The following is an 11214-nucleotide window of genomic DNA, read 5'->3' on the forward strand; positions in this document are numbered from 1 at the left end:
ACTTTTTGTTAATAGGGCCTATGTATAAATTAACAAAAATGAAAATAGCAACCTTGACCCTTTGAAGACCTTTGTTACAAAGTTTGAATTAAATATCTTTGATAAATGGTTTAAGTTTAATATCGTACAGATGTAAGCGGAATAAGAAGCTAGCTGGAGGAACAGTGCAGTGAATTTCATGCACTAACACAAACCCATTATTACCCTATGCAGTGAGTTCGCTATCAGTTAAAACAATAGGCTAGTAATAGGCTATGTTGTTTAATTGTGTGTATTGTGTGTCTCATGTATCTCTGTGTATCTCTATGGACTTACTAAAATGGTCATGATTACAACCCATTTTTTTAACCACCCTATGAAAAAATGCCGCACCCTGTCTGAGTTCAGTGAACATGCTCAGACCTACGTTACTCAGCTACGTGGTGACGCCATTTGCCGCAAACACACCGCGCAGTATATAGCATCTCCGGCTGTATGTATCACAGGAAGACCCGCCGGCAAGAAATACCAAGAGTGGAACGAGCTGTGTCTTTTCTCTACAAATAAATTGACACATCTGCAACAACCAGGTAATAAATAAAGGTGACGTTAAGGTCAACGATACTAAAACGCAATGGAAGCATTCGGACGATATCGAAGGGACTTCTGCATGTGTAACTAGCTGATCTTAAATTAGGAAACTAGCTAGCTAGCATTAGCCTTCTACACTGAATGTACGTGAGCTAGCTATAGATAGCTAAGTTCGCTAACAGGAGGGTGGGGGCATTTTAGTACCTCTTGTAATGGCTTACAGTTTAAAACAGACTGCACCTTCTTTCCAGTCCCAAGTGGCAATTCCTTAAACCACTTCTTGCTGTGGTTTGAGTCTGTATCGAACCACAACGCATCGCATGTTATCGTTAGCCACCCACTCCGCATAGCTAACTTGCGTCGCTAACGTTAACGTTAGTTATAATCATCATTAGCCGGGCAGCTAGCATCACGCTAAAGTTAACTCGTTAGAATATGTCCCACTGTTAGGCCTAGCCCAGCGGTTTGCTTCGAGTAAGTTGAACAACTCCCTCTTTCCCATGAATGCCCCAGCTGTCCTAAACCGGCTCAACGTCATTAGCCGGCCTCACGAGTACAATAATCCGCTCCATTTAGCTAGCTGGCTACATCACTATGAAATGAGTCTTCTCTTCAGTTAGCAAGCAATCTCGCAAGACTGAATAACCAGTGAGTGTCTATGCTATTGCCAGTATCCTGATGATTGACACATGTCCCATGCTAGGGTGGCAGCCCAATCTGGTGCGCAGTGAGGCAATGGCAGAAAGACACAACACAAGTCATTACAATTAAGTGATAGCTTAATATTAGTCTGTGTCCAACCGCAGGTTAAAATAATGTTCGCCATGACCGCATGGAGGAAGACATCTGACTACTTAATCATTGGAACAGAATGTGGTTCACACCTTGCTCTCAGTCTTGCCTTGAATGAATCCGTTATCATTTTCTCTGCTCATGTATTGCAGCTTACATATGGCGGTGAATGTGTACTCGACCTCTGTGACCAGCGACAACCTGAGTCGCCATGATATGCTGGCGTGGATCAATGAGTCCCTACAACTCAATTTAACCAAGATTGAGCATCTGTGTTCAGGTAAGCGAGCCATTAGTTAGAGTGATTCCTGGAAGGTTGAAAAAATCGGTGTTAATGAACTCCAGTGGTGTGATCTACATTACTTCTGTGTGAATTGTTTGTAATATTGCCCCTTGTCATGTCTGTCATACCTCTGTAAATACATTCTTCTAGGTGCTGCATACTGCCAGTTTATGGATATGCTGTTCCCTGGCTGTGTGCCTCTGAAGAAAGTTAAATTTCCAGCCAAACTAGAGCATGAATACATTCATAACTTCAAGGTTCTGCAAGCTGGCTTCAAGAGAATGGGTGTTGATAAAGTAAGGTTTGATTGCTATTTTAATCACCAATAAACCAGTATTTTTTATATTATTATTATTTTTTTTTAATATAAAAACCTGCTAATCCCATTTACAGATATCTCACCTGAATCAAAGTTATACCTCTGCATTTATTTTAAGAAGCATTGTGAAGGAACTCACCATTCAGTTCAACTATGCATTTGTTTTTAGGCTGTTTTATGTTGTCAGTTTGCCTTGAGGTTCTGAGTGCATTTTAGTGTAAGCTTTTCACATGCACCTCTTAATGCGGAATACAATTTTATGTTTAAGACTTTTGTGTTGTCTTGACAGACTTGTCAGACTCGCTTACTTTTGTTGCCCTTTTTTCAGACTTCTGCACTGCCTGTAGGGCCTCTATTAAATGTTCTCTCGATCTCGATGTTCTGTTTGCTTGCACTCTCCCCGTGTGTCTGAATGGCCCTTACGATGTCAGCCATGGGTCTTCATGGTCCAGCAGCATCCTAATTGTGTTTATCACAGAATAGCAGAGTAGCTCTGGCAAAATGATCTGAGATTTTCTTTTGCTCTTTCACACGTTCTCTGAGCCAAAGGAGCAGCTCAGATGGGCATTGCCAGACAGACAGGGCTCTGTTTTGTAATTAGTTGTCATTCAAATGTTGGCTTTTTATTATGGTTCATTGTTTATGCTGTCATTATGCAAGAAGGATATGGGAGCTTAATCTGTGTTAGTTCAGCCTGACCCCAAATGCACTATGAATGGACTAGTCCTATCCTCAGTATATTTTGGAGACCAAACTGTGTAGCACGTAAAGGCAGAAGTCTGTTGTTGTTTATTTTCCCGAGCATTCTGGCAACCATGTCCTGTTCTCTCCAGATTATCCCTGTGGACAAGTTGGTTAAAGGCAAATTCCAGGACAACTTTGAATTTGTCCAGTGGTTTAAAAAATTCTTTGACGCCAACTATGACGGCAAAGACTACGACCCAGTGGAGGCGCGTCAGGGCCAGGATTCTGCACCCGTGTCCAGTCCTGCAGTGCCACTCCTCAACAAGCCCAAGAAAGTTATGGCTGCTGGTAAGTATACCGTACTTGGCCCTAATCTGGTGCGCAGTGAGGCAATGGCAGAAGAAAGACACAACACAAGCCATTAAAATGAAGTGATTGCTTAATATTTAGTCCGTGTCCAACCGCAGGTTAAAATAATGCAATATCCATCTCCTCCCACATGAGTAGTTTTCACTGACAGAATGCAAAAATTCCGAAAGTGATTGAAACTGCTTCACACACCTAATTGTAGGGAGAACTTTGTGATTTAGTTAATTAGATGGATTGGTTAGTTGACGTTCATGTGTAATTAATGAATGTGTAATGGGGTCATTTTGAGAGACTCGTTAGTTACTGTATGACTCTCTCTCCTGCTCAATTCTGGTTGCAGCTCCCCAGCGCCCCGCTGCTAAGGTAGCTCCCAAGATGGCGCCTGGCTCAGCAAGGAGACCAGGTGGCAGTGGTGATGAGGAGCGGGCAGAGCTTGTCCAGGAGGTACACCCACCGTCAACTGAACACATGCTCAATGTTTACCTCCCTGAATTCTGTTTCTTCTTTAATATGCTGTAGTTTTTATGGCTCGACTATGGCAGGTTAACTAACGGTTTGCCCAAATTCTCTTCGCACAGCTTAATCTACTGAAATCAACAATCCAGGACATGGAGAAGGAGAGGGACTTTTATTTCGGCAAATTGAGAAACATTGAACTCATTTGCCAAGAGAAGGAAGGAGAGGGGGACCCCACGCTGCAGAGGATTGTGGATATTCTCTATGCCACAGATGTGAGTGTGATGGCTGAGATTTGATTTTTTTTTCTAGTTAAATGATGCTACTGCTGCAGTCCCCCGTGGGTGCAGAATGGGTGAGTCTGGGGCAACCTGCCAAGTTTGAGATTGGGTTTGGCCCAGTGCAACTTGAAGTGGCAGTTTACCCATGTCCTCTCTCTATTTCTCCATGGTTGGTGCATGCACATGCCCAGAACATGGCATGAAACGGATGCAAACTTGGTCCCTTTTTCAGTGAAATTCACCTTTTTCGTATTCAAGAATAGGTCACTTGTGAGATTTGTGCAGACAGAAGTATAAATTATTAGCGGGGGTGGAAGACTACTAGTAGCAGAGACCCAACCCTCCTCTGCCTCTAATTGGGTGGGATCCCTAGCCTAGCTGGCACTAAATCAATTCTCAATTGAGAATAGGCCCGGACATTAGGTTAATTTCACCACTGGTGAAAATTAAATTGGCATTGTACATTTAAGCTTTTACGCAATCTTTTTTGAAGTACAGCAAACTTGTAGACAAAGGTTTTGAATGCTGTTGTTATACTCGATTTCAGAAATAATTAATGTTCATATTGCTTAATGCTAACCCCATCAGGGTAGCTATTGGTTGTGTACAAAGCAGTCCAAACAACCTCCTGTCATCGTTAAAGGCTGCCCCATTTTTTCCCTTTATTTGACAGGATAGTGAGATGATGACTGCAATTGAGGGAGGGAGAGAGATGGTGAGTGGGTTTGAGAAATGACCTTATGCCGGACTAGAACCTGGGTCCCCATGGGCACTGAGCCTGTCGCCAACACTACTACTGCGCTACGGCTCTCCTATTGTCAACTTTTTTACCCCTCACCTGTTTGCATCTGTAAATGAAAAGAAAATGTTTTTCTTTTCTTTTCTTTTCTTTTCCGAAGAGCATGTATACGCTATAGGAATAGAAAAAAAACTATGGTCCACATGAAATTTTAGTGCAGTTTGGCACCAGGTCGGGTCATAAACAAGTTAACGGGTCAGCAAACGGCCTTTAGTTTCTTAGTTTAAAAGAAATAAATGAATAGACTAGTCTTCTGGGTTTTTCCACACTGTGAACTGGTATACGAGTCCTTGCTGCCTGCTTTCAAGGTCTTTGTGAGCATTGATTTTTCAGAATCATGTGAACCCAGAGGACAGAGGAGATAGACAGTCATGCAAACATATGAAGGTGGAGAGCAAATAATTATAATTATTATTATTTAAAAAAAAAGATGGGTAGCCAAAGATTCATCACACATTTGAAAATGACTAGCTCAAGCCTCTTTAAATGACTGATGTCCACAATCTAGCGGGTGACATGCTGTGAGTGGCCAGAGCTCCCTCCTGTCTTCTTGAATTTCATGTCCATTTTTTTCTAATCATAGGTCTTTAACAGGCTGGTCAAAGTCCATGGTTTGAGAACAGTCGTATTTGTGCCATTGTGTTGCCTGGATTTGCTGATTTTTTGTGAAATCATCATTAATTTTTACCTGGTACCATTCGTCATGGCAACACTGACATTACATTGGCTAGAATAAACATAGTTGGCTGTAATCAACAACAGTCTTCATTGAACCCGCACTATGCTGAATCTTCTATGCAGATGGTGGCACCCTAATGGTGTTACACCAAATAGCTTCTAAGCACTGATGTCAGGGTTCACATGAAGGTGTCATTTTGGTTGTAGGAATAGGTGCAGCAGTACCCCTGTACTCCTCATGAATAAAATCCATGGCTCAGCCTCAGCCCTTCCCCTACCTCAGAGCAGGTCAGGCTACAGTAGTCTGTTTTCAGTGGCCGTCAAACCAGTGGTGTTCAATGGGAAGCAGTCATGTTTCATTAAATGCTGATACTTGCTACTCAGCAGTGTTATGCTGCTTCTACAGCAAACAAGCAGAACTTGTGGTTATCTTGAGTAATCGTATAAGCCCAGCCTTTATAGATTTCTGACATTTATAAATCATTGATCAGCATCAATAGACTATTAACTCATTGACATTTGATTATTGATCTTGAAGGAAAACCACTTGAACGGTTTCCTAGCATCAGCGAGGACCTCTGAGTGCTGAGTCATACATAACTCACTTCCTGTCATGTTTTTTCTACGGAGTAACTTGCAATGGGCTGTATTTGTAGAGAATTCCCATTCTTGTACTGCTTAAAAATGTGACTTTTCATACTTTCAGAGCACGTGAATATCAAGTCCCATCAGCTGGCAAAGTACAGCATGACAAAAACAAGATAGAACCGCAATATCTTCCGGACAAGACATTTGTTTGCAGTATAGTTTGATGTTAAAAAATAAAGTTGCTTCATAATGTAAATATTGTTTTTAGAGAAAATAAAGATGTAGTAAAAGTGTTTGAAGGGATTGGAAATGAGTTATTGAAGTGTAGCCTTATAGCCACGTAATGGGAACCTGCTTATTTGCAACAGGTAGAAAGGTCGTAGATGAACAACGTGCAGTATATAGGCGACATCATTCACACAGGCCAACTCGATGCATTTCTTATGGCATTCAGAATCTTTTTCACTGACTCTGGCGTGCTACAGTAAGCTTTTGCAGTAATGGCATCTTAAATCTATGACCACGGGTTGTCTTAAGATTTTGTTCAGATTTTTCATGTAGGAAGGGATTTGTAGCCTGTTGTAAGGTGTCATAAGCTGAGCGTAATTTGACTTGGAACACCGTTTAAAGGATACCTCAGTGTTTCCTAGTTTATGCATTGATGCCATACTGTTACTTACACTTTTACTTACTTTTGACTGATCCCTCCATGTAAAAAGGCAACTTGGCCTCTATTTGACTTTCACTGTGAGACATGTAAATGAAGGCCTTAAAGCAGATTCTGGACAGGCTGCTTTACCAGATCATGACATCCTGATTCGTAACACTCTTGCTGTTTGAGCAACTGCTGGCAAATTGATGAAAAGTTCCATTTGACCAAGAGCAGCACAAGTAGCCGTCTGAGTCAGGTGACCAACAGTAAATGAAATGAGGCGGGTGGTGAGGACCTCTCTTGGTTCCTGTGTAGGGGGCACTGTGCTTGAGCTAGGCTAGGGGTTCTCAATGTTTTTGGTTCCAAGGACCCCTTTTAGGGGATAACATTTTCCGAGGACACCCTTGTAACCGTAACAGTTAACCATTCGTATTCTCTGAAGTTGTGGCCGGGTCCACTATCCCAAGTTAATGTGGGTAGGACCAAATAGACACAATTTGCTTGTTTTATGGGTGAAAAGAGCATCATCTTTTTAAAATGTTGACTTTATAATTTCAAGCAAATGATTTCGCGGACCCCTTGGCTATGGGTCACTGACCCCGCTTTGAGAACCACTGACCTAGGCTACTTGAGGTGAGTGACTTACCTAAGGCAGTGGATGGTAGTATGATAGTAACCACCTAGTCCATTTTGCACTCTAGGCTCATTAGAAGTACCATGACTGGTTGAGATTGTTCTGGCTTTAAAGTAGGGAATGTTTAATTATGGGAGAGACGCTGGCTAGTCTACAAGTGGCCTTGACTTCTTTCTACTGCTCTAAATTGCTGTTGTACTGTGTGTGGTGGTTGGGGAGTGTAGAAATTAGAATCGAATGGAAATTGTTTAAATTGGTTCATTATGTCATATCTTGAGAGGTCACTCTGATCTTGTAATGCAATACTGTCAAACTATGTTGGCAGGATATGGGCTTGTCAGTGCTAAGCTAAATGCTACATTGTCCTGGGAAGCTTTTTATCTGGTTTTCTCCCATATTGTGCGCAGTGTTTAGTATTGCATTGGTATTTATGCTAACTGCCACAACTACAGCTTAACTGTAGTGGTAAACACCTAAATAATTAAAGCATTCCTTGCTCATTGATCTGCTAGGAATTCTGCAGGCCGAGTTCTTAACAGGGCAGCTGAACTTGTGAGGGATATGGTATTGGCAGCATCAGGGGAAAGGTCTGGCCCTACGCTCAACAGCTGAAAAGTTGTGTGGACCAGAGGGGGGAGCATTACCCTCCTGCATCAGAGATCGTGTATGTCTCCACCGGGGGGGGGGGGGGGTCAGGATTTGGAGGCTTGGCTTCTGCCAGTTAGCCATCCAGCTGGCTGCTGGCTGCGACATGCTCAGTTCTTGCACCAATTCCACATAGTCACATACCGTAATTTCCTGACTATAAGCCGCGGCTTATACATTGATTTTGCAAAATTTCTTCAGCTATGAGGTTAATACAGGGGGTAGTTAATATGGTGTTAATATGGTTTTGTTTCTTTTAACTTGCATGAAACACTGTCCTGCGGCCTATACACAACGCGGCTTATATGCGGGAAATTACTGTAGTCATCTGTGTGGATTGGTGGTTGAGCTGATCATTTCTTACTGGGAGGATTAACCAATCCACATGGACTGTATACATAAATGCACAGTTATCCATAAATTCTATGTGGATTGGCTGATTCTCCCAGCAGAAAATGGCCCGCTCAGCCACCTCCAGTGATAAGTGTTGGCTCCATCTGTAGTGTGCCAGGTCATTTGGTAACTCTAGGCCCTTGAAAACTCCATTTTGAAAAAGATGGTTGTGCTGAATATCAAACTATTGACTGAAGTAGCTAGTCTAGCACGGGCCACTGGGCCATTTCGAGAAGAGCTACGGCTGACTTCATACGTCAACGTGAACTTCAAAGACTTACCCGGGAGGAGCTTTTACAGATGGCGGCTTTGTCCCAAAGTGTTCAGCAGTAGTCTACCTAACGTGACTCGTGGGACACATCGCGGGAGATATCGCTGAATTTTGTGTGCAATAAATACAGTTTAACTTGCCTTCTTAATCATTAAACTGACCATGATGACTTGACACAATAAATTGCTTTGATGTAGTTTAAATAAACCACTGTTGTCATACAGTTAACAGGTCTGCATTGTTGCGCACAAATTCAATATCAAATGTTTTCCGTATATGTGTGTCTATCTATTTAACCAATAGCATAAAATAGCAGAATATCCAGATTTTTTCAGTAGGCTAGCCTACCATTGTTCTACAAATCCCAAATAAGAAAGTATCCCTCTGATTTCTGTTAATTTTTGCACATTCACACATGTAAGGAAGCAGAATGAGAAACCTGTCATGATCGCCACAGTGAGATTCCTTCCAAACGGCCCCATCTTTGAACTGACATCATGAGGGCAGGTTTTAGCTCGTGCCGTCTGAAAGTACAACTGCAGAGCACAGACAGACCCCGTCTGGAGCAAGTTGGACAGTATTTCTAACCAGTATGCATTGCATGCATCCCAGCATGCCTTACATCAAGTCAGATCTGCGCAGATCTTCATCAGGTCAAATGGGCTTACTGAAATTAACGGGGATGGTACTTCCTCCCTCTCTCTGGTTCTACAGTGTACCTCCATGGTCTCAACCAACTAATATGGTTATCATCTAAATCCTGTCTTCCTCTCTTTTTTTTTCCCAGGAGGGCTTTGTCATACCGGATGCAGAGTCAGAAGACCAGGAGGAGTTTTAATGACTCAAACTGGACCCAGCATCACTCCCCCCCCTCACCACCACCACCTCCTTTTTTCTTCTGGACACCCTGCCCCACGGCTGTTTAAAAGAGAAATTAATCCCGAACGCGCCCTGCCTTTGGGAACTAGTCTTTCCAAATGAACTGTTGCATCATACCACGCTCTAGCACCATGCAGCAGAGACGAGCTGAGTTTGAAGAACCCCCCTCTGGCTGCTCTCCGGCCTTCAGTGTGGAGCTCAGGGACAAGATGCCCACCATCTTAAGTTCCGCCCCCTGATGAGAGCAGAGGGTTGTTTGTCTGTAAGATTCAACTTCCTGTTGCGTTTTCTCTTCCTTTTTTTTTTTTTTGTTGATGTTGTTTTTGCAAGATCACGGCATCAAGTTCAGTTGGACCTGCAATGTTAAGTCAACCTAGAGTCACTCATCTTTTAAGTTTTGTCTTCCTCAGTTTACTGATTTACATCTAGGAATTTCTGGTATGAATCATGGAGTCATTTTTGTTTTTGCTGTTTTCACACAGAATGATGTTCTCACAGTAGTGGTTCTTAACTTTGTATGCAGAAGTACCATCATGTGTTCTGCTTTCGATCTTTTGGGCCCATGAAGCTTTGTTCATTTAGTTCATCCCCTTTCAACCTGTCTGCCTTGTCAACATTAAATGCAGTTCTTGGAGATTTCGTCAGATATTTGTAGCAGTTTTAGCAATTTTAGCAGTCAGGTCCGGAGACACCCAATCATGGGACTGAAAAAAGCCTTCTTGCCAAAGCATTTGATGCATTGAGAAAGATGTTGCAAGACTGGAGGGCATGTGTTTTTTGTTTTTCTCATAGCAAACTAAAATCAGTGGCCACTGGTACATTCTTTGGCCGAAATATGCCTTTACAAAAGAAATACTGCCAGTCTTTGTACAAAGGCCAGCGAGTCGGAGACTTTTATACCCATTTTGAAACTGCCTTGAAAGTGTTTCCTCATTAAATCTGATCCCTGTCCCCTAATTAAGACTGGAGTGGTGTGGCTTTTGAATGTTGCTTTTATTTTTAATTTTTATTTTTTTTCCCCCTCTCCCCAATAGATGTCAGGGTGTCTGCTCATACTACGGATGTCCGATATGAATTAGTTGCCTTTTAAAAAGAGTATAATTTTCTAGCGTTAATTTCACTGACTATTTAAGAAGTTAATTTCATTGGAATGTATCAGAAGGAAATGTCGGTTCATCTGTGTGCCATCTTTTGTTTTTCCCCTTCAGGGAGCATTACCTCTGCAATCAGATACGTTTAACTGCTTTTGACCAGTGCAGTAGCAACCCAGGTCAAACCTGGCCAAGTTCTTTCTCTCTACGTCATCATGTGAGTCCGTGCTGTTATGATATCAGGTTATTTTCTTTATCCTTTTTTTTTTAGACTTGGTAAGAAAAGTCCTTCCATTGATGTTTGTTTGGGACTTAAAATGGAAGGACATCTTGCTTAAGCACAATCATTTCAACATTAACAATTTCTGGAGGTGCTGATGTCTCCTGGTGTTATCTGTTGCACTGGTGTGGTGTATTCTGTGCCAATTTGACCTCCCACTCCTGTTTTTAAAATCCATTTTGTTGTGTGTGCGTGTTTTTGTAGTTTTGAGATCTTAGATTATTATTATTTTGAAGGGAGGTTGAGCCAAGGAATGCACATTAGAACTTAGAACAGTCCCATGTTCTTCTGATGTGAAAGGTGAAGGTGGGCTTGATTGCCTCCTGTGGCCTTCTGGAATGATCTGCAGAGAGATGCTTGTACACTGTGGGGCCAATGGCCACAACTGCTTTCATTTTCTTTTTCTATCTTTTGTATGCTCACTCACTCACTGTCCTTTTGTCCCCTTTTGTACTTGCAGGTTGTTAGGTTTTTCCTTTTTGAATAGTATTTACTGAAGGCTGTTTCTTACAAACAATAAATCTGTATTTACATGTGAGCTGATGTTTGT

The 11214-nt window shown here is 42.1% G+C and overlaps 1 protein-coding gene across 4 annotated transcripts; it reads left to right on the forward strand.

The window, feature by feature from the left end:
• The first annotated feature begins 411 nt into the window (after positions 1-411).
• Positions 412-11202, forward strand: mapre1b (microtubule-associated protein, RP/EB family, member 1b). 4 transcript variants are annotated; one of them, XM_062540884.1, is made up of 8 exons: positions 412-569; positions 1515-1642; positions 1796-1941; positions 2798-2996; positions 3358-3461; positions 3596-3748; positions 4428-4469; positions 9202-11202. In XM_062540884.1, the coding sequence occupies exons 2-8, from the start codon at positions 1522-1524 to the stop codon at positions 9250-9252; spliced, it is 816 nt and encodes a 271-aa protein (XP_062396868.1). In that variant the 5' UTR covers positions 412-569; positions 1515-1521; the 3' UTR covers positions 9253-11202. The 4 variants fall into 4 exon arrangements, with proteins under 4 accessions (XP_062396868.1, XP_062396870.1, XP_062396869.1 ...); XM_062540886.1 differs by lacking the exon at positions 9202-11202 and adding an exon at positions 5938-6563; XM_062540885.1 differs by lacking the exon at positions 4428-4469.
• The last annotated feature ends 12 nt before the right edge of the window (positions 11203-11214 follow it).

This window comes from Sardina pilchardus, chromosome 7 (genome assembly GCF_963854185.1).
Source record: "Sardina pilchardus chromosome 7, fSarPil1.1, whole genome shotgun sequence".
NCBI lineage: Eukaryota > Metazoa > Chordata > Actinopteri > Clupeiformes > Clupeidae > Sardina > Sardina pilchardus.

What these genes read in the sequence shown, in the direction of transcription:
- mapre1b (XM_062540884.1), top strand. Translation starts at nt 1,522, where the DNA reads ATGGCGGTGAATGTGTACTCGACCTCTGTGACCAGCGACAACCTGAGT. An exon ending in CAAGAAAGTTATGGCTGCTG is followed by an intron (nt 2,997 to 3,357) that starts GTAAGTATACCG and finishes TTCTGGTTGCAG; the next exon opens with CTCCCCAGCGCCCCGCTGCT. An exon ending in GGGCAGAGCTTGTCCAGGAG is followed by an intron (nt 3,462 to 3,595) that starts GTACACCCACCG and finishes CTCTTCGCACAG; the next exon opens with CTTAATCTACTGAAATCAAC.